Source organism: Drosophila arizonae, chromosome 4 (assembly GCF_054131065.1).
Source record: "Drosophila arizonae isolate 15081-1271.41 chromosome 4, UAZ_ARI_1.0, whole genome shotgun sequence".
In the NCBI taxonomy this organism is placed as follows: domain Eukaryota; kingdom Metazoa; phylum Arthropoda; class Insecta; order Diptera; family Drosophilidae; genus Drosophila; species Drosophila arizonae.
Genome location: NC_142924.1, coordinates 17,425,201 through 17,448,979, shown reverse-complemented (window position 1 = coordinate 17,448,979; position 23,779 = coordinate 17,425,201). Strand labels below are relative to the sequence as shown.

At 42.3% G+C, this 23,779-nt stretch overlaps 3 protein-coding genes across 4 annotated transcripts in view; 1 reads left to right on the top strand and 2 right to left on the bottom strand.

The window, feature by feature from the left end:
* Positions 1–13,523, top strand: part of caps (capricious) — a 72,223-nt gene extending 58,700 nt beyond the window's left edge. The window contains 1 exon segment of the mRNA XM_089468059.1: positions 7,582–13,523. Coding sequence (XP_089324185.1) covers positions 7,921–10,425 — 2,505 coding nt within the window. The 5' untranslated portion in view covers positions 7,582–7,920 and the 3' untranslated portion in view covers positions 10,426–13,523.
* Positions 13,524–14,153: 630 nt separating this feature from the next.
* Positions 14,154–14,935, bottom strand: LOC149269326 (uncharacterized). The gene is made up of 2 exons (XM_089467065.1): positions 14,858–14,935; positions 14,154–14,602 (listed from the first exon to the last, which is right to left on the bottom strand). The coding sequence occupies exons 1-2, from the start codon at positions 14,933–14,935 to the stop codon at positions 14,294–14,296; spliced, it is 387 nt and encodes a 128-aa protein (XP_089323191.1). The 3' UTR covers positions 14,154–14,293.
* Positions 14,936–18,318: 3,383 nt separating this feature from the next.
* Positions 18,319–23,425, bottom strand: LOC108614139 (venom allergen 5-like). 2 transcript variants are annotated; one of them, XM_089468060.1, is made up of 3 exons: positions 23,307–23,425; positions 19,068–19,245; positions 18,319–19,010 (listed from the first exon to the last, which is right to left on the bottom strand). In XM_089468060.1, the coding sequence occupies exons 2-3, from the start codon at positions 19,230–19,232 to the stop codon at positions 18,504–18,506; spliced, it is 672 nt and encodes a 223-aa protein (XP_089324186.1). In that variant the 5' UTR covers positions 19,233–19,245; positions 23,307–23,425; the 3' UTR covers positions 18,319–18,503. The 2 variants fall into 2 exon arrangements, with proteins under 2 accessions (XP_089324186.1, XP_089324187.1); XM_089468061.1 differs by having other exon boundaries at positions 19,068–19,269; positions 23,307–23,421.
* Between the last annotated feature and the right edge of the window lie 354 nt (positions 23,426–23,779).

The following is a 23,779-nucleotide window of genomic DNA, read 5'->3' as shown; positions in this document are numbered from 1 at the left end:
GTGAATTTATCGTGCTACTAGTTTAAGTTCGCTCTTAGGATAAACATTGTAATAAAATGTTCGTAGACGTTTGCCTTAATTTTCAACTTGGCTGCACTAAACGCTGCTCCAAATCCATGGCAAATCTCCAGCCGTGCAAGGTTTATGTTCGACATGCTCTTGCGATGCCATATGCCCGTTTATCAAAAGTGGTATAAGAGAGAGAGAGAGAGAGTGGGGCAAGAGCTAGTGGGGTAGCCTGGCTGCCAAAATGTGGCAGTATATTGCCAGCTAGTGGAGCCAGCTAGTTTTCCGTTTGCCATATAAATTTGTTTAAGACATATAGCAAGGATCAATGGCTGGGATTTATTGTCTGCCACACATAACTTTGCCTTGGCTTTAAAATTCCAGAGGACGACGACTCCGACTCCGACTCCGACTCTGACTCTGACTCTGACGACGATTGCGCAGCTCGAGGAATGCGTGTGGCAAGGTCGCCGGCTAAAGTTTCTTACCTACTTTTTGGCCTGTCGCCGTTTTATGGGCACGAGTCCAAAAAGAGAAAAGCGCAAAAAAAGTACACACACACACACACACATACACACTCACAAAAATTATGGCTAAAATGGCGACGACGTCTGCGCTGCCTTGGAAAGTGCCTCGACGCTGACGTCTGCTTGCGGTCGTTTATATGTAAAATATTTGGTTTACTTTATGACTGCTTTGGGTATTACTCTTTACTTTCTAGCCATGCCAATTCGCCGACTCCAGCTTCCTCTCCTTGCTCTCTGAGCTTTTGGCCATAAAAACAAAAAAGACGCAGCTACGAATTATGCCATAAAAGCGTCGTCATAGTGCCAACTTTACCCAATTCTGCTTGGCCAGAGCTGCAACTGGTACGCCTTCAAGTCTCTAAGTCGCGGCGTCGCTTAGTTCGTGTCAATGTTCAAGGGACACATAAAATACTTTTTGCAGCTAAAGCGTTGTACTTCCCTGTGATGATAGCCTGTGCGTGAAAGAGACGGAGGGAGCTCAAAAAACTTCCGACGAAACATGCCAACAAATGAGCCAAAAGGCGCGATTAAAGCATATTTTTGGGGTTAGCTAAAAAGCTAATTTGAGAGAGAAAGAAGGAAAGGGAGAGAGAAAGAGACAGAGGTGTATAAATGAGATAGGGAGATATAAAGTGAATAGAATAGGTCTTAATCGGAACTTTGTAAATTGAAGTTTGGTATGAATAGAAAATGCAGTTTGAATATGATATATAATATAGCAGTAGATTAATGAGGAAGTACTTAGTTTTTATTTAAGACTATGCAGCTGAAATGGCGAATTGAATTTCGCTGAATTTAAAGTTATCTTTAATTGCATATTAATAATGAATAATAAAATAATAAAATATCGGTAGATTTTTAATAAATATTTAAGAAGTTTTAAGAAGTCATAGAAGACGTAAATGAATTAAATGATGAAACTTGAAATATTTTTTAATTTTTCTTGAGATAGCTAATATGTATTTTCATTATTAAATTTAATATAAATTAGACTGGGCTAAAAACTTGGTTGTCTAATATAAAAAAAAAAAAAAAAAAATATTTCATTTATTTTATTTTATTGTATTTTAATTTAATATTCTTAATTATTTATATAAAATTTTTCTATGCCATTTATGGCTAATATGTATTTATATTATTAAATTTAATATACATTAGATTGGGCTAAAAACTTGGTTGTCTAATATAAAAAAAAAAAAATATTTCATTTATTTTATTTTATTTTAATTTAATTTTTTAAATTATTAATATAACATTTTTCAATGCCATTTATGGCTAATATGTATTTTCATTATTAAATTTAATATAAATTAGATTGGACTAAAAACTTGGTTGTCTAATATGAAAAAAAAAAAATAAAAATTATTTCATTTATTTTATTTTAACTTATTTATTTATTTATTTATTTTTTTTATTATTAATCAATATAAAATTTTTCTATACCATTTATATGGCAGTGTCTTGTTATATTGTCTATAGTCTTTAGTCTGCTCAATGTTTTCCAGAAAGCAGTTTTGCAATCGTTTTTGCTTTGTTCTATGAAGCATTTGAAAATATTTCCAGAATTCTTAACACATTTACATTAGCAGAAGCTAGGATGATACTTCAAGGCAAGCTTTAGTTTTGCTTCTTCATTACAGCTCGGTCCCTTAAAGAGCTGAATTATGTCCACTGTAATTAGACAGATCTATCTCTCTCTCTTATTCTCTCTCTCTCTCTCTCTCTCTCTCTCGCACAGAAATGTAAATGGAAACCAACTCCTTTTATAACTCAGATACTTTATGCCAATAATCATTATGGCTATTCTCTTTTTCTTCTTCTACTGTTTCCAACATTTCTCGCGGCTCAGTTTGCTTTCTCCTTTGCCTATTCTTTGTTCGTAAAGTAGCGAAAATTGAATTTCGATCTGGGCTTTGTGGCTACTTCAGCAAGCTCAAGTATTTCCCAATAGAAACCGTTTGCGATCTGCAACGCGAGCTCCACATTTAAATCAATTGCTAGGCAAACTGGCAAAAGCAATTCGAAACTTGCAATTGCCAAGTTGCACATTGCAATTCTGCGATTACTATTACCAAAAACGAAAAAGAGAAAAAAGAAATGAAAGAAAAATTGAAGTAACATGTGTGACGGAGCGCCCTCTGGCGTTGGGCGGCTGCAGCAGCGGCTGACTTCTCGCGTTACGCCTCTGCCCCTCCGCCGTGCGGAATGGAGCCATTGTTTCGTTTTCTATTTCACAGACGACTGGCTGCTGGCTGCCGGCTGCCTTCATCCATCGACTGACTTTCACTGGCACAGCCTTCAGCCCGGGTGGAGTCGCAGTGGGTCTCTTGCGTTCTGCTCTTTCCGAGGAAGTGCCCCAAATACCGCGCTCAACTTTGCAGCGTGCGTGCGCTTGAAGTGCTCGTTGTTTTATTTTTGTTTTGTTTCTTTTTTTGTTGACTATTGTTGTTGCTATTTCAAGAGCATTGCAAATATTTGACTGTGCTTGTTTAGCAGCAGAAAGTATCTTATAGATGCGCACGCGACGCTCCTCCAGTCGCAACTGTAAACTGTGCAAATACTAGTGAGCCAGGCAGCGTGGCCTCCGTGGAGGGGGGGAGGACGAAAACTGTGCCAAAAGACGTATGGCACAAAGCAGGATAAATTTGCCAAGTTTATCATAGCAAAGAGTGTGTGTGTGTGTGTGTGAGGGGTTGGGCGTGGAGGAGTGGGCGAGGGGCGTGATACGTTGGCAAAACATGAGGCAAAGCATGAGCATAAAATATTGTCAGCGATATTTTAACGCGCGCTCAAGCGAAATTGTCATATAAATAACATCAGAATATGGGGCGAGGGGCAGCAAGAGCGGAGCACGAGAGGAGCACGAGAGGAGTTCCGCTCCCCTTTTCAAACTTCATTCATCCGCCCGCCGCTGCGGATATGGAAAGTGGGTCTGGTCTATTGGCTGGCGTTACTTTGAAATATTAAACATTTGGCAAAGAACAACAAACCGGTTGAAGTTTATTGCCGGGCGGCGGATGGACGTGGCCAGGGGCCCGACTGACAGTTAGTGGAAATTGGAGCCGCTTAAAGATGGGCAAAGGAATTAATAAAACGGGCCAGAGCCAGAGTTGGGCATTTGATTTCCCTAAAAACTTTGGCAGACTCAAAGCAAATAGAAAAACTAGAGGGAAAACTTATTGAGCATGAGCTGGAGCCGCTGAGCTACTGCAAGCGCTCTCTCCACCTCGCTGCCCCTTCACCTCTATTAAATCAGAAACATGCATTTATTTAGCAATTTCCTGGCAATGGCGAAACAAAAGCAAAACTGTTGCAAAAGTCGCGTGGGTTTTTTCTTTTCGTTGCTTTTGCTTTTGCTGGCAAATTTTCAAAAACTCAACCGACTAAACAATAAGCAGCAGCAACAATAGAGAGTGGGGCTGGGGGGCTAGGCAGGGGATTGGCAAACAAAAAACGGAAGTCATAGCGCAGGCGAGAGCAAAGCCTGGCGGAGCAGCCAGCTCCAACGGGGGACTGCAACTGTGGCGGCACCAGCCAGACAGACAGACAGCTACACAGACACATACAGATACAATAAAGAAGTGTTTTTTTTTTTGTGCTACCTTAGGTTTTTCCTTTTTCTATTTCCCACTTTCTATGTGTGTGTGCAGCATGGCCGCAAGGCTACACGGCCACAGTTGAACTGACAGCCAAACATTTATAACAATGGTCAGCGTGGTGGGCGTGGGCGTGGGCGTGGGCGTAGGGAGTGGGCTCACACCCGGACACGAATCCAGTCAGAACTAATAAATGAGTTCAGCCAAAAAAGGGGGACAGCAGTCGAAAAAGGTTTGTCCGTCGTTGTCCGTAAACCAAATAAAAATGTCCGGAGCGAAATAAAAAAAAAGAAAGGAGAGAAAATCTCAGCGGCTATAAAATATTTAGAGCATACTTTTGAGCGGCAGACACGTCAGCTGGACAGAGGCCAGCGACCGAGCCGAGCCGAGCCGAGGGTGACAATTTAAATGGTGTTGGTGGGAGAGAGACAGAGGAAGAGGGGGCTAAAATTTAAAGCTAGTGTTGGTAAGGAGTGACTATTACTATTAGTTTTATTTTTGTATTTTAGTTCATTGAGATTTAAAGTGGTGCAGTTATGATATCTTAACAAAAGTACTTTAATGTATAACCTAGCAAAGTTCTCTCAATAGAGGATCAGTATAATATTTTGTATGTTATGAAATTATTGCGTTGATCTCAGAATGGGAGTTAAGAAGTAGCAGCTCTTTTAAGAGGACCTTATAGTAGTGGAATCAAAATTTATTTTAATAATCGATAATTATTCTTCATTTTTATGTTATCGTTTAAAAATCTTTACAACTTTTAAGATTTTAGTTCACACTAGTTTGTAATTTTTTATTAAATTTTGATTAAGTTCATATATTGTTTTTTTTTTTTTTTTTTTTTTTTTTTTTTTTTTTTTTTTTTTTAATTTTTAGATTTTAGTTCGTAATTTCTTATTAGTTTGTAATTTCTTATTATATTTTATGATTAAGTTTATATTTTGTTTTTTTTTGTTTTTTTTTTTTTTCTATTTTTGAGGTTATTCAGGTTGTCTGCAGGTTAAATGCCATGGTTCTAAGCCTGATCTCGCCGAGGTTAGAGTTTTTTTTTTTTTTTTTTTTTTTTTTTTTTTCTATGTGACTGTTGGAACTTGGTTTTGAAGGAGTGAGCTCTACAATACTATACCTATCTATGAAGCACATATCAGATGAAGTATTCAGCAGTTGTATAGTTTTCTTACTTGTCTTATTTAATTTTCCACAATCTCATTTCAATTTGGTATCTTAACAACATATTTAATAAAGTTTAGTCAGAAATTTAGACTCCTGGCTATACTCAATTACATTGTCACCATATTTAAAGTGCCGGCATGGCACTTTGACCTTTACGCAGTGACAATGTTTGGCTACACATGTTGGGCATTAGCCTGGAGCTGTGCGTTCTAGTTGAGCTGTTGGTTTAGGCCGGGCTGTTGCCATATTTGGTTTGTGAGCCGGCGTAAGTGTCTTCCTGTTAACGTATTGTCTCGCCCGGCTAACAGCCGTCATTTGTTGGGGGACTAAGCCAATAGCCGGCAGCGAGTCGGGTCATGTCCTGGCCGATGCCTGCTCTGGGCCATTTAACAACCTGGCCCTGGTCCTGTTATTGTTGTTGTTGTTGTTGTTGGCCGTTTAGCAGCATTTCACATTTCAGCAATTTAAATTTGATTTTCCAAATATCTCCGCAGCTTGCAAGTGCGTGTTGACTGACTGCTTAAGCAGCTGCTGCCCGCACACAGACAGACAGACAGACAGACAGACAGCGGCTGGCAGTGTGCTTCCGTGTAGCTGCTGTCAGTTGTTTTTATATTCTCAACGGTTTGGCTTCGAGTCAAGTTGCCAAAAGAAAAACAAAAAACAAAAAAGCCGAAAAAGGAATGTAGAAAAGCGAGCAACCTCTCAGTCGCAGTCTCAACAAGTCGCTTTATGGCATATGCATGATAATGATGAGATACTGCACAGAGAGCCAAGGACCTGGGACTCGGGATGCTCCATTTTTGTGGCGTTGTTTCATATGATTGCGCCCGCGTCGCTCCCGGGTGTTTATGTGATATTTACATAATAAAAACGAGAGTCAAGTTGGAGCTGCAGCCGAGACGCGCCCGTCTCGAGTGTTGCTGCCAGCAGTTATCCTTTTTGGCGCAGCGCAAACAATACACAAAGCCATCAGTTGTCTGCACCGCCCACCCAACCACCCAGCCACCAGTAGTCCGCTGCTTGCCGTGAAGTATGACCCACATCTATGATTATTTTCATGACGCCTTCGGGGCCGAACCATTTCCATGCCGAACAATGCGTAAAGTTGAAAAATATGAAAAAGGCAGCGCCAAAGCCAAATATGCTTCAGCTGGGGCGTGGCCAACTGCTGTGTTTTTGTTTATACGCACTGTGTGTTGACCGAGGGAGTGAGAGAGGGAGAGAGAGAGAGAGAGACATAGAGAAAAAAAGCAATAATAAGAAACAACAAAAATTGCTTTCTCTCTACCTCACTCCGCTTCCTCTCAGTCTCAGTCTCTCTTCGACTCCTGACTCCTTTTGTTTTATTTATTTGATAGACCATTTGGGGTTGCGCCTTTTGCCCATATCCTTTCTGGCATCCTTGAACTTCTCGGAGCTGTGCGCTAAATTAAGTTTCCTTTTTGCCATTCTCTGATAAATGTCCCCGAAGCATACAAAGTGCAAGTTGTTTTTCAAGTTTCGACCAAAACTAAACTATGTGGCATATCTTTGGCCTCGTCGCCTTTGGGGAGCTGCCCTCGTCCGCCCATTGAATAGGCTTCGACTTTGGGGACTCTGGGCCAGCCGGCCGGGCGCAAAGGGTTGGGTCACTGCCTAAAAATCGGATAACACAAAAACGGGGCAAATGGGCCAACGATTTCATTGTGCCCAAAAACTTTAACTTTGCGTGCTTTTTCTGCTCAGCATTCAAGTGGATTAATTAACACTGAGGCTTTAAGTCGAGAAACGGCTTGGGTTTATACTATATTATTCGACTTTTGCGGGCCTTCAGGCATTCAGCTCAAGGATTCTTTGGCCATGTCAGACCTGATGTTGTACCAGTCGCGCTGTCCATTAAAGCTACATTTGTTTTGCGGGGCCCCGGAGTTAAGCTCTGCCATTGCCAGCTTCCATTTGGCTTTGCCACTAATGCGAGAGCCGTTGCTAATGTTGTTGCCGTGGCCATTTAAATTGTCTTCATTTGTTTACTGCCAGACGGAGAATACAAAATAGAGAGATACAGCTGGTTGGCTGGGGACGTGGGGCCGTGGGGAGTCGGGGAGTTGGGCGGGCAGAGGCAGTGGCAAAATAATCCACAAAACTAGCGATTAACTTGCCAGGGTAGCCAGCGAATGCAGCTGCCAAATCCAATGAAAATCCAAAAGCCAAGCAATTTTGAACTCTAATGGAAAATCAATTTAAAGCGCACATACTAAAGCCCCACACCCCTCTTAATTTTCTTCCCTTTACAGGCTAAACGACGGCAGACAGAGCGCCACGAATGTCGGACGCCAAATACGAAAGCCATTGGCAAACTTGGCTAAAACGTATTTAACCCAAAATAAAAGTGAGTGCAAGGGAGACCAAGAGAGCGAGAGAGAGAGAGAGAAGGAGAGAGGGAGAGAGGCAATTGCATCCATTGGACAGACAGTCAACGTCTGGTCAGAGCAAAGGCAACTAACCAACAAACCAAACCACACCACAGACTAGGCGCACACCGAGGGAGTAAAGCTCCAAAGGGGGCGCAGACAGAGAGACAGCTAGAGAGAGAGAGAGAGAGAGGAGCAGGCAGAAGGAAGAACAGGCACATAATGAGCAGACGAGGGTCGTCGGCAACGGCAATGGCAATTACCATGTCGCCGTCAACAACGTGGCTGCTGCTGCTTGGGCCGCTGCTGCTGGTGCTGCTCGTGCCGACAAATGGCCTGGCAAATTGTCCAAATGGCTGTGAATGCGATGACGAAACTCTGAAAGTCAACTGCGGTGTGGGCACGCTCGATGTGCTGCCCATCGCACTGAACCCGTCCATACAGCGGCTGGTCATTAAGAACAACAAGCTGAAGACCATCGACTCATCGATGCAGTTCTATTCGCAGCTGACATTCCTTGATTTGTCCTACAATGACATGGTCACGATACCAGAGCGCTCATTCGCCTACCATGCCAAGCTCCAGGAGCTGCATCTCAATCACAATAAGATCGGGCAAGTGACTAACAAAACCTTCACTGGCCTATCCACCATCACAGTGCTCAATCTGCGGGGCAATTTGATTGCCGAGCTGGAGTATCGCACCTTTTCGCCCATGGTCAAGCTGGTGGAGCTGAATCTGGGCCAGAATCGCATCAGTCACATCGATCCGCATGCCTTCGACGGGCTGATCAATTTGAGCATGTTGTATCTGGATGATAATACACTCACCACGGTGCCATCGCAGCTCACATTCCAAGCCCTGCCCGGCCTGGCGGAGCTCTACTTGGGCACCAACTCGTTTATGACCATTCCGGCCGGCGCGTTTCAAGATCTGTCGGCGCTGACGCGTTTGGACTTGCGCGGTGCCGGACTGCATAATATATCGGCCGATGCCCTGAAGGGTCTGGAGGGCATACGTTATCTGGATCTCTCCGACAATCGGCTGCAGGCAGTGCCCTCGGCTGCGCTGCAGCATCTGGGCCGGCTCGAGCAGCTGTCGCTGGGTCAGAACGACTTCGAGGTAATCGCAACGGGCGCCTTTGTCGGTCTGCGTGAGCTGCGCCATCTGGAGATCACGGGCGCTCATCGTTTGCGCCGTGTGGAGAGCGGCGCCTTTGCGGACAACACGAACCTGGAGCACTTGAATCTGTCGGCCAATAAGCAGCTCAACGAGCTCTTGGCCAACACCGTGGGCGGCTTTCCACACCTGAGCACCGTCATCCTGAAGGAGAATCAGCTGAGCACGTTGTCAGAGAGTCTGTTTCCATGGTCGGACTTGCAGACCCTGGATCTCTCGGAGAATCCCTTCGTGTGTGACTGCCAGCTGATGTGGCTGCGTAATCTGCTAATCAGCCGTAATGGAAGCAGTCAATACGCTCCCGTCATCTGCTCCTATCCGGCCAATCTACGGGAGCTGCCGTTGACGCAGCTGGCCGAGCCGCTCTTGGGCTGCACCCACGGTGGCGGCAATAAGCAGGCCATCATTGGCATCATGGTCGTCGGCTGTGCAGCGCTGATCACCACCTTGGCGCTGGTGATCTACACGTGTCGTCGTCGCATACGCGAAATGCTCAAGGGTCACTCGGCGCTGGGGCGCAAGGAGCGCGAGTATCAGAAGACCTTTTCGGATGAGGAGTATATGACACGGCCGCCGCCCGGCTGTGGCGGTGTGCATCCAGCGTCGGGCTACCCCTGTCCCAGCAGCTACAATTCGTCTCAGTATTTGGGCAGCCGGCCGATACCAGTCACCGAGCTATAGCTAGAAGCTCCGCCCCCACCTCAGCTGCGGGGTCGGGGCGGTGCCCCCGCCAGTCACAACGGTCCCTCGCCCTTGACAAACTCAGGAACTGCGCTACAGCAGCTGCAAGTGCCCAGCGCCGTCGATGCATCCCATGCGCCCTTTGCCCAACTCAGCCACATTCACTACATGACCAACAATCCACAGACAGGAACAGGAACAGGACCAGGAACAGGAACAGGACCAGCAGCGGCCACAGCTGCAACCACTACACCGCGCTCACATCATTCGCAGCAGGACATGCGATTGCTGGCGAATTGCGGCGGCGGCGGCGGCGGGGGCGGCGGGGGCAAGGCACTCGGCCTAAATGCCTCGCTGCCACGTCACATGGCTGCGCGCCAGTGCGGCGTACAGGAGAGCACTCTGTCGCACTATAGCCAACCGCTTGCCAATGGCCATGCCGGTATTCGGCTCACCCAGGATCATTTCAATCACAATGGCGCTGTGTATGCCAAGCCCTGCGATGCCATGGCCGATGCTGGCTATATACACAACAATTCGCATTATTCGCTGCCGCTGGACCATGATATGCCGCCGAGTCCGACGCCCACACCGCCGCCGCCGGCGCTGCCGTTGCGCAACGGCATGGGCATGGCTTTGGTGCATGGCAATACGACCGGCAGGCGTTCCTTCAATGCCAATAACAACAATGTGGCGACGCTGTCAAACAATAACCCAGTGTTGGTCAACGGCAACAGCAGCAACAACAACAACGGGAGCCTCCGGCGATATCACTGATACACGCTCAAGTCGTGCGGCACCTTGGGCCGCACCAAGCCGCAGCAGCGCAACGGCGACATTGAGCTCTATCACTTCTACAAGGGCTGATAACGCATCGGAATTGGCACTGGCACTGGCACTGGAATTGGAATTGGAATTGGGACACATTCTGTTACTTTTGAATACGCATTAATTAATATTTATGTATTGTATATTTAGTTACTTCTATTCAGGCGAACTTATTTTGTATAAATTAGCGCTTAGTTAAACTAAAAAACAAATGACAAAAAAGACAGTGTGGATTCTGCTGACGTTACTCAACACTGCTGTCATCATCTTTAGCTGTCGTTTTTCGCATCCAGTGATTTATTTAATAAGTTTTACTTAGGCATTTAAATTCCTGTAAATAATTAAATGCTATGCACAAAAGATAACAACAAATTATTAAAATACTAAAAACGAAAAAAAAAAAAAAACTAAAAACTTAATTTGTATACAAAATATTTACGCTTCTAAGCACAAGTCATTCTAAAAAAATTATATATATATACTTAGAAATATATATATAATATATAAATATATATACATAAAAGAAAATATAACTATAATTGAAAAATAAACAAATTAATTTAAAACAATTAAAAACCAAAACAATATCTAAACCGAAAACAAATAAAAATTGAAACAAAAAATAAACACTTTCATAGTTAATAAATTCAATATAAATAGAGCAGAGATAGTAAACTTAAATTACTTATTGAATTAATTAAATATCGTAAATAAAGGGGTTTGAAAAATGCAGCAAGATAGTAACAATTATGCAAAACTATACAATATTTATGAAGAAGGTACTACAAATTGACACACTATGAATACAAAAGCAATTTATACAACATAATAAATTCAAAGTATACAAAAATAAAATCTAAATATATATATATATAGTTATATATGTGTAAATAAAAATGTATTTCGAACAAATGTAATTTTTTGTTGTTTTTCTCTATGGCCATTTTCCTGATTGGTTTGTCGCTATTATTATTATTTATATTTATATTTATATTCCTTTGTTTGTTTTTATTTTATTTATTTTTTATTTTATATCCTTTGGGTTGCTGACTTCGTATTATGATGAGCTGCTAGTGCTGTTTTTATAATTGTAAATATTTAACAATTTAATGGAACAAAATGCAAAACACATACAAGGGAGTTAAACATAACCTAAACTAAAATTTAAAGAAAAACATCTACAAATAAATAAGAACAGAATATCAAATTCTAATTGAAAAATCTATTCAAACGTAAATTTATATTCATGTTCCATAATACTACAAATCTCTCATCCACAAACATTCATATTATATATACATATATATATTGAAAACAAATAAGTAAATTTTTATAAACTTTAAGCAAATTACAAGGGACATTAATAATTAAAACAACTAAAACCGTAATTAAAACGAAACAAGGCATTAAAAAAAAAGTCATAAAATACCGTAAGGAATGAAAAAATGAAGAAACAAAATCTATGAGCATATTCTACTATTGTAAATGTATTACAATGGAAATAAAAATGTATTAAAAACATCAGCGCAACCTCTTCAGTATGTAAGAGATTATGTGAAAGGCAATTGGAAACATTAAATAATTGCAAAACTGTTCAAGAACTAGAATATAAAATTAAATAAACGAAAAACTTAACATACTCAATATCTTTATTAAAAATCATCTTGAGATGATATTTACTGTTGTTTCTTTGCTTAAAAGTAATATTTTTTTAGATTCACTGAACAAGTGTGGAAATTGGGGATTGTAACCAGTTATGCAGCCGTGGATCGATCGACTTATTTTGTAAAACAGATCTGGGGGTGAGGCTGTGGTATAGACGCAGGTCATTAGGAATTTATTATCTCGATCTGCAGAATATCTGGCAGCAGCACAGCGTACGGCAACGCTCTTCTACTTCAACATAGCAGTTAAATCTCGACTGCAAAGGAGACGATGTTTATATTACGATTACTTTATTTTATAGCAACTGGCGGAACATACTGCTTATCAGCATTAGATTGCCGTCCGTAAATCTGGAATTCATTGCACCAATTCTAAACTGTTCCATTCACCAGCTGAGCATCCGATTGTTGCACATATGCGTCCGAGTAGGTTGTAATTGTCACATTTTGTCCAGTTATCCTATAGCTATTTGTGTTACAGCTGTTATGGCTTATCATACACTGCATAACATTAATTTCAGCTATGTTGGCCAGTTCCGGACTCCATTTCATTGTAGCCATCCCTATCCTTTTCGTATAGAATTAGGGCGTTGCTACTTTGTCACGTAAGTAGTTGTGGATGTTAACTATCTGATTTCTATGTGGCTGTATATTTATTAGATAAGGTCTAGTAAATCCATTGCATCGTTGGGCCCATGTCTTATAAAGAATAGAAGTGGTTTAGATTGTATTAAAAATATCCATACGATTTCTTACTTTTTCAGGACAGTTTCGAGTCAATATCAAATTCGGAGCTCTATTTCCTTCAGTAATGCCACTTCATGGCAAACTATAAAAACTAGCTCTATTAGATCTTTCTCTACATAAACTACTTGAGATTTCTTCAGATGAAGTATCGAAATTTCCACCAGATACAGTACAAGTTATACCACTAGTAATACTACGGGATATATCATCAGAAGTACCACTAGCAGTATTATATATATCTATATATAAATTATATCTAAAGATGACGCATTCAATCCAATAACGCCTCCATCACTATCTGTGGTTCCTCTATCAATTTCTACTGGAGTTGGAGTACCACTAGTAAAACCACTAGATGAATCTTTTATATCACCACTAACATCGCTAGTAATATTACTTGACCTACCTGGTAAAAAACCTCCAATACCTACTCCACCTGCAATATGTATAATACCACTAATACTACCTCCAATACCTACTTCACTACCACCTCCAATAATTCCAGAACCCTGAACCACATCCATTACATCCAAAACCACCTCCTACACATCCAGAACCACCTCCGGAACAACCCCCTATACTTCCAGCACCACCTCCGGAACCACGTCCTATACATCCAGAGCCAGCTCCTATACATCCAGAACCACAGCCGAAACCACCTCCGGAAACACCTCCTATACATCCAGAGCCAACTCCATTACATCCACTAACACCTCCAGAAACACGTCCTATACATCCATAACCTCCTGAACCACCTCCTATATATCCAGAACCACCTCCAGAAACATATACTTCTATACATCCAGAGCCTCCTCCATTACCTCCTGAACCACCTCCATTACATCCAGAACCACCTAATGGACATCAAGAACCACCTCCATTAGATCCATTACCTCCGGAACCACCTCCATTAGATCCATTACCTCCGGAACCACCTCCATTAGATCCATTACCTCCGGAACCACCTCCTATACATCCAGAACCAACTCCATTACATCCATTACCTCCGGAACCACCTCCATTACATCCATTACCTCCTGAACCACCTCCTATACATCCAGAACCACCTCCTATACATCCATTACCACATCCGAGACCACCTCCTATACATCCATTACCACATCCGAGACCACCTCCTATACATCCATTACCACATCCGAGACCACCTCCTATACATCCATTACCACATCCGAGACCACCTCCTATACATCCATTACCACATACGAGACCACCTCCTATACATCCATTACCACATCCGAGACCACCTCCTATACATCCATTACCACATACGAGACCACCTCCATTACATCCAGAACCACCTCCATTACATCCATTACCTCCTGAACCACCTCCTATACATCCAGAACCACCTCCATTACATCCATTACCTCCTGAACCACCTCCATTACATCCATTGCCTCCTGAACCACCTCCATTACATCCATTACCCCCTGAACCACCTCCTATACATCCAGAACTACCTCCGAGACCACCTCCTATACATCCATTACCACCTCCGAGACCACCTCCATTACATCCAGAACCACCTCCGGAAGCACCTCCATTACATCCATTACCACCTCCGAGACCACCACCGAGACCACCTCCATTACATCCATTACCCCCGGAACCACCTCCATTACATCCATTACCCCCAGAACCACCTCCATTACATCCAGAACCACCTCCGGAAGTACCTCCATTACATCCATTACCACCTCCGAGACCACCTCCGAGACCACCTCCATTACATCCATTACCTCCGGAACCACCTCCGTTACATCCATTACCTCCTGAACCACCTCCTATACATCCATTACCACATCCGAGACCACCTCCTATACATCCATTACCACATCCGAGACCACCTCCTATACATCCATTACCACATCCGAGACCACCTCCTATACATCCATTACCACATCCGAGACCACCTCCTATACATCCATTACCACATCCGAGACCACCTCCTATACATCCATTACCACATACGAGACCACCTCCATTACATCCAGAACCAACTCCATTACATCCATTACCTCCTGAACCACCTCCTATACATCCAGAACCACCTCCATTACATCCATTACCTCCTGAGCCACCTCCATTACATCCATTACCTCCTGAACCACCTCCATTACATCCAGAACCACCTCCGGAACCACCTCCTATACATCCAGAACCACCTCCAGAGCCACCTCCATTACATCCTGAACCACCTCCAGAATCAACTCCAGAACCACCTGCACTAATTCCTCCAGAGCCGCCTCCAGAACCAGCTACAGGGCCACACCACATATGACTTCCATGACATACACAAATTACCTTTTTACCTTCACTATTTACAGATGTAACTGCAGTGCTACCACCACCTGTAATACTACCAATAGTAATATTTCCAATACTACCACCAGAACCACCTCCTGAATTACCCCCATTACATCCAGAGCTACACCCAGAACCACCTCCATTACATCCAGAGCCACATACAGAACCACCTCCTGAATTACCCCCATTACATCCAGACCCACATACAGAACCACCTCCATTACATCCATTACCTCCTGAACCACCACTATTACATCCAGAACCACCTCCGACACCACCTCCTATACATCCATTACCACATCCGAGACCACCTCCATTACATCCATTACCTCCGGAACCACCTCCGTTACATCCATTACCTCCTGAACCACCTCCTATACATCCATTACCACATCCGAGACCACCTCCTATACATCCATTACCACATCCGAGACCACCTCCTATACATCCATTACCACATCCGAGACCACCTCCTATACATCCATTACCACATCCGAGACCACCTCCTATACATCCATTACCACATCCGAGACCACCTCCTATACATCCATTACCACATCCGAGACCACCTCCTATACATCCATTACCACATCCGAGACCACCTCCATTACATCCATTGCCTCCTGTACCACCTCCATTACATCCATTGCCTCCTGTACCACCTCCATTACATCCATTACCTCCTGTACCACCTCCATTACATCCATTACCTCCTGAACCACCCCCTATACATCCAGAGCCACCCCCGAGACCACCTCCTATACATCCATTACCACCTCCATTACCTCCTGAACCACCTCCATTACATCCAGAACCTCCTCCGGAACCACCTCCTATACATCCAGAGCCACATCCAGATCCACATCCTCCATTACATCCACAGCCAGAAAAAGGACCTCCACAATTATTCGAATTAGCTACAAGGCTTCTCTCATCACCTTCATTACGTTCAGAACCACTTTCAAGCCGATCATTGCCATGCTGATCATTGACTACTATAACGAAAATGTTTCCATTTCCACGACTTGAGAGGTGATCATTTTCGCTTAGTCCACCAGTTGAGGTCTGCCCATTGTCATTGTGTATACCATTCAGAATAGCTCTAATAATAGTACTTATTCTATTGTAACCATTCTCATTATATCCATAATTTGAGGATCGCAGGGCTGTGGTGGTCTTATGTTCAGATACTCCTGCAGTTATGACCGCACCGTTGCCGTTAGATCCGCCATTAGAGGTCTGACCGTTGCCATTATTTCCAAAATTGTTTGACCAATTAGTTCCATCAATGTTAATACTACCATCACCACGATCGCTCCGTAAATTTTGCCCACTATTTGATGCCTGGCTGGCGCCATCCCCTTCGCCTTTTGAGGGCTGGGCTTTGGATCCACTATTTTCGGTGTCATTTTTTTTATCTGCTTCGCTATTTGAGGGCTTAACAGTGGTACCGGGTGAATTATTAACGCCTCCAATTAAGACCATCCCATTGCCGTTAGATCCACCATTTGAGGTCTGGCCGTTGCCATTATTTCCAAAATTGCCGGTCCAATTACCTGCACCAAGATTAATACTACCAGTGCCAACATCGGTCCGTAAATTGAGATTGCGTATGTGTCGATCTTTTCGATTCTGTATTATAGTAGTTCCAGTATTTATGATGAGATCGTTGCCATTAACTCCACCCACTGAAGGTTGCCCGTCGCCATTATCATTAAAACTAGAACTGTTCCTTTGTCTACCGGAAATTCTAGCTCTGGAGGTTCGCTTGGCTGTGGTTACTCCTGCACTTATGACCGCACCGTTGCCGTTAGATCCGCCATTAGAGGTCTGACCGTTGCCATTATTTCCAAAATTGTTTGACCAATTAGTTCCATCAATGTTAATACTACCATCACCACGATCGCTCCGTAAATTTTGCCCACTATTTGATGCCTGGCTGGCGCCATCCCCTTCGCCTTTTGAGGGCTGGGCTTTGGATCCACTATTTTCGGTGTCATTTTTTTTATCTGCTTCGCTATTTGAGGGCTTGACAGTGGTACCGTGTAACTTATTAACGCCTCCAGTTATGACCATCCCATTGCCGTTAGTTCCACCATTTGAGGTCTGGCCGTTGCCATTATTTCCAAAATTGTTACTCCAATTACCTGCACCAAGATTAATACTACCAGTACCAACATCGGTCCGTAAATTGAGATTGCCTATGTGTTGATCTTTTCGATTCTGTATTATAGTAGTTCCAGTATTTATGATTAAGCCGTTGCCATTAACTCCACCCACTGAAAGTTGCTCTTCGCCATTGTGATTAAAGTTTTTCGTCCAATTAGTTCCAACAATGACAACATTACTCTTGCCAGCAGCAACCTGACTACCGTCTGAGGTGTCGACTCTGGTAAGCTGTTGTTTAGATCCATCATTTGTATTGTATCCATTGCCATCAGGTCTACCAATGAAAATCAAAGGTCTAGAAAAAATGGAAACACCACCACTCCTTCCAGAAACTCCAGCGTGTACTACTAGCCCATTGCCGTTAGATCCACCATTTGAGGTCTGGCCGTTGCCATTATTTCCAAAATTGCTACTCCAATTACCTGCATTAAGATTAACACTACCAGCGCCAGTATCGGGATCTTTTCGCTCAGCAGCAGTCCCATTGTTTTTTGGAATCACATCTCCCAGCGTAAGAAGAAATGCGTTTAGTAGTATCAAACTTAGCGATATACTAAAGAGGTACATTTCTGCAATGTAATTGTACAAATTATTGCTGAAAAGTTATAAATAAATATGCCAATGATATAATATTTGAGGAAATACCAAAAAAAAAAAAAAAAAGAAGGAAATAAGAAAGCTCTAGTCGAGTTTGCTAGACCACGGAATCCCCTAAACCGTTCGAGGAGCTGATATTTCAATAATAATTCGCGTTTTTCTAGGAATAGGAGTAATTAAGTAATTTATTTTTCTGAAGGGGCTTTAATCGATAACAAATTAACAGGATCAATGATCAATTTTTGAAGATAAACTCGATATCCGTGCTATATATACGCGTACATTTAAATAAAAGTCTCTAGCTCTTATATCTTCTGAGGGCTAAATGGACCCAGCTCGTCGCCCTGCTCAAGAATATATATGCTTTATGGGGTCTGATTAAACATTTGTAATGGGTTCAGGGTATAATAATAAAAAGAAACAATCATTAATGGAAAGCCCACAAGAAGTCGGACGATTATAGCAACATTGTTCAATGTATGCTTTGCTTTATTTATGAAACTTGTGAAAATATCAAGTATATATGGTTAGACTTAACGTAACCGGTTTCTTTTTTTATTTGTTTGTTTGTTTGTTTTTTTTTTTTTTTTTTTTTCAAGAATAACGCGTTTTCTAAAATGGGTAGCCCAGCCCAACGGGGCTACCTTGACGAAGCTCAAATTGACCCAGGCTGTTAATTGTTGCGTAATTGCAGGCAATCAGGAAATTATGCGAGCCTTTTGAATAGAATCTGGATGCGGCACAACCTAGGACTATGTTCCTTTTAAAACCAATTTTCTCCTTCTGACTAGCCTTGTATTCGTTCCACCAAGATTTAATGGATTGCAATACCAATGCACTATCGCTTCGAGCATTGAATGTTCCCGTATAGACATTTAGCGCGAGGTTTTGTCCGGTTACCTTGTAGGTACTGGACACACAATCATCGTGAGCGACCTTACATTGCTTAACATTAGATTCGGCTAACTTTTCCAATTCGTTGCTCCAGCGAAAGGGGATCGCTTTATTCGGAGACCCACTGTTGCTACGCAAATAGTTGTGTAGGCTAACAATGTATTCAACTAATTCAGGACTCATGGGTACCATATACGCATTAGACGGGCATTCAGGGGACCATAACTAAAAATGAATCTTGATGAGCCTCTATGCAAAGATTTCTTATATGTAGCTACCTACGTTCGATAGACAGTTATTCGGTGCTCCGTACGCTGACAGATCCTGACCTCCGTTAAAACCCTGATTAAATTCGTGAAATAGAAGTTGATTGGCCTTTCCATTTCCTTGTCCAGCAATAATACCCAGCACCAAGATAACCGTTAATAGCGATAAACTAAAACTCATCTTGTTGAAGTAACTAAATGAAAAATAAATTTAGAAACTAAATAAAGTTTAAATATATTCTAAATGAGCATACTTATAGCAGACAACTTGGTCCACAACTAGCTCAAAATATATTGCAAATATAAGAAATTACAATTAAATATTGACCCTAAAATCAAGGAAAATTTTATGTATGCGCACCATATCGCCAATGCAAATGAAATAATATAGAAACTACAAATATATAATGAATTTATATAAATGTTGACAATACGTCTATAGTTCCACTTTACAGAACATTTACATATTCAACAAATTCTGTTTAGGCAAAGGAGGCTTCGAACTGCAGCGCTGTCTATTTGATTTCTATTCGGATTTATTGTCACTAATCTGTCTAATCTGTCTACCTCATTAGGTATAAATATTCTATCTGTTTCATTTATGCGTATACGTGTCTATCTCAGTTTATTAGTTTGAATTTGATCAGATCAAAAAGTAAATAGGTAAACAAAATTTTAAAAAATGTAATAACAGTTAATATTATTGTACTTATTCAAATTTAGAAATCCCCGTCAATTGGAGCTCAACTTAAATCGGGCTTAATTAGTTTCAATATTTAATAAACTTGTGCAATTAAATGTTAGCTACTTAGGACATTTATCAAAAGGCGGCCAGCTGTTTGCTCCGCACGAATATGTAAAGTAGCTAAACGCATTCCTAAGCAGCAAGCAACAGCAGCACCGACATGTTGGCACTCATCTGCATAATTTAATTACATTTAACAATAACAAAGCATGCATGCACACAGACACACACGCACACACACACACACGCAGTGCGTGCAGCGTTTTGCACTAATAAGTGCGAGAACACTGACTAATTCGCTACTCTTCATCATTCGTACTCTCTCACTCTCACTCTCACTCTCGCTCTAACTCCCCCTCTCACTCTTGCTGTCTCGCTCGCTTACATATTTTTCTCTGCCTTTCGCTTTGCAGTTGCCATGTTACTTGTCAAGCGGCACACGACGACCAGCAAAAATCTCAAGTGTAGAAGGCGAGCGACGCTCGCATAAACAGTTACACATTTGCATGACACGCCTTCTGCGCCCGACGTCTCCCATAGGTGTTGTTGTAGCTCCTGCTGCTGCTGCTGTTGCTGCTGTTGTTGTTGTTTGTGCATATGCGACATTAGCGCATGCAAACAACGTGCACACAATTAGAAGAATTAACAGTAGTTAGGGCAGCAACAACAACAGCAGCAGCAAACGTGTAGAAAGAGAGGAGCAGAGATGGGGGAGCGAGATTGAGAGAGCGAGAGAGGGTGTGTGTATGCGAGAGGGGCATAACTAGATGCGCCAGCGAGTGCTGCAGGCTGTTGTTTCTGTTGTTGTTTCCTCAATGCATGTAATTTAGTTTTGGGGGGGGTGAAGAGAGGCGCAGGAGAAGCAGGAGAGGGAGCAGACGACGCGTTGCACTTTTCGTACTTTGCATAGTTTCGCACTGCTGCGACGGCTTGTCGTCTGCCAGGATGCGGCCGTGTCGCGTAGCGGCAGGAGCGACGCTCCAGCGGCGGCAACTTATTGGCCACAACATGCCAACTTATTAGGCAAAAGCGCAAAAGTTATAAATTGTTTTACGAGGCGCACATTGTTGCGGGTATAAATATGAGCATAGCATAAGGCTGAGCGGGCCCAAAAACTTTGCCTGCAAGGACACGCAGGAAAGGCAATCGAGATGGGGCGTCTGGCTCATAAATGTTAGTTGGGCCTTAAAGTCGACGTGAAATTAGTGAAGGAAAAGTCTTTCTTATCCATCAGCTCTGAGCAGCCAATTCGAGGTTTTAATTGAAAAGTTTTTTCCTTAAACTCGCTGCAAATGTTTGAGACTTGCTGGGGCTTTTAGTAACGGTCTTTGGCCATCCAGTTGACCACAACTGACTGACCGGAAATCCGCCCAACACGCACCCCAAGCCCACAACACAAAGTGGACGACGTCCCACAGGTCCACAGGATCTATTGTGTAATATCCGTTCGGCTATTATTCTAATTTGGGCCCGGTCAAAAATTAAAAAGTTGCCATGACGTTAGTCATGCTCTCTTCTTCTTTTTTCCTTGCTGTATGCTTGTGCCTCAGCACAAATTTCATGCAGAATAGAAAAACCGCCCAAAATGAAATAAAACGCCCTTTCAATGGGCTGGGATCCTTTCCTGTTTTTCTATTCAAATATAAAGCGAGCGCATCAACAAAAAAACGAAAAAAAAAACAACACAAAATACTCATAATATGCACACTATGCGAAATAAATAGAAATATATGTGTGTATGTATTATATATATATATGTATATGTTTTTGGGAAAGAGCATCAAAAAAGAAAAAATTAACATATAAATTAGCACAGCAGACAAAACAACTGAATCTCTGGGCTAGCCACAGTGGTTGGGGGCGTGGCCGCTTTTGTTTTGCAAGCAAACGAAAAACAACAATTTCTCTGGCATAAATTTTTGGCAATTAAAAATATATATATTTCATACTCTATTATATTTCTATTCTATTCTCTATTATATTCAACAACTGTTAATTTCCCCATAGTTGACCGCATTTCGTTGACTTTTCCTGGGGTCCTAAATATTTTTGCTTTGCTCTGGCATTGTTTCCCTTTCAAGCGTAGATGGAACTTGTTCTTGAAGCAAACGTGGCGTTCAAAAGTTTCCCAACAGATATATACATATACATATATAGACAAAATATATGTGTGTCTATATAAACTGCTGACACCTTTGAAAAATTTTCACGCTAATAAAACACAAAACATGCCAGTCACAGCTGAGCGAGATAGCATGAGAGACGTGGCCCAACCACACGCAGATGGAGGACGAGATCTGGGCAGTCAGCAAAAGCCACAAAAGGCTGTTGGAGCTGGGGTAGGGGTGTGGAGGGGGTGTTGGCGTGGCAGCTCGAGCTGCCAACTTGTTTTGTATTTTTCGCCCCATTTTTGTCAAACACAGCGAAACAGAAAAAAAGAAAGAAAACCTGATGCAAAGAGAACGTTACAGAAATTTGTTTTAATGCCGCGCACTTTTATGCGCTTTCTTTACAGCTTCTTTTTAGCTCTTCCTCTTCTTTTGTCCACTTATTGTGTTACATTTGTGCAGCGACAGCAGTAAAAGCGTTTCGCCCCCGCCCCGCCCCGCGCCTACACTGACACTGGCACTGGCGCCCCTCTCAAGCGAACCGCAACTTGCGCAACATCATAAACCCATTTGCGTTTTTAATTAGTAACAGCGCGCTGCCACAATGCCAGGACATTGGTCAGGGATATGCGTGTGCTGCGATGCTGCGAGCGTTTGGGGCGCTCGCAATCTTGATGGCAGAGCATTACCACCAAGCACTGTCGCAGTCGCAGTCGCAGTCACAGTCACATTTACCCGTTGCCAGTTGTGCTTGCAAAAAATAAGAACTAAATGACCATGCAAAATTCGTCCTGAGGCGAGACAAAGCTGACGCGAAGCGAATGGTAACTGATAGGGACGGAGCACCATGGAGAGGACAACACTCGAAAACTGGAGCAAATAAGGTAAAAATTTTTAATTGCCGCAGCAAACGAAGAAGCGAATGCAGAAAAATTGTTGCAGCAAAAATTATTATCAAGTTGAGGGAATTTTTTGCCTTTTTTGTTTCTTTTTTTTTTTTTAGTGGTCAGTCCTTTACACTGTCAGTCCGTCAGTTTGTCAGTTTGTCAAAAACTAGCCAGCGGGTGAGCTGTTGCAAACTCAAAGCTGCAACGGCAACAAAGTTGCATAGTTAAAAGCGCAACTTTTTTCATTCGAGTGGAGCAGTTTGCTGAATTGATGGCCCACAATTTGGGGCAATAACCGCTGCCAGCATCAGCAGCAGAAGCAGGCAGCATCAGCTAGAAGTAACTGACGATGTTATCTGACTAAGTGCAGGCTTCCATTGAAATGTCTGTTTGTTTTTATTTTTTCTCCTGATCAATTTGAATGCCACGTATTATGATTCCATCTTGATTTCACAGCAAATTTTTCTAATATATATCTTTTTTCTTTGTTTTGGTCTTTAGGGTTTGTGACTTACCAATTTTGATTGCTTTTAGTTTATTGAACTCCGGCACTCTCACGTTATTGTACAAAACTCATGCGGCTCCACGTCAGCTTTTACTTTTATACGAAATTTCTGGTCCATAGCTAATCGAATATTTAATTCCTTTAATCGACTATGCTTAATCGGCTTAGATATAACAAATCGGTATTACTAGCCTTATATAATTGTAGATTTTACAGTTAGTAATATGCGTTTCTTATTGATCTAAAGTAGAGCCAATTTAATTCGTTGTATCTAGAAAAATGGAACTAGGTAACTATGTAATATATTTTTATATAAATGCAATTATATATGTGTGTTAATCAGGTTAGGTTCATATGCTTATGCGACGAACGGTTTGACCAAAATTTGGTCTGTTTCTTCTATCCGTCCATCCGTTAGCCAGAAGCTCCATTTCTTCGCCTATCCGATTCTTCGTCTCTCCTTCCTTTTGTTCTTCTATATGC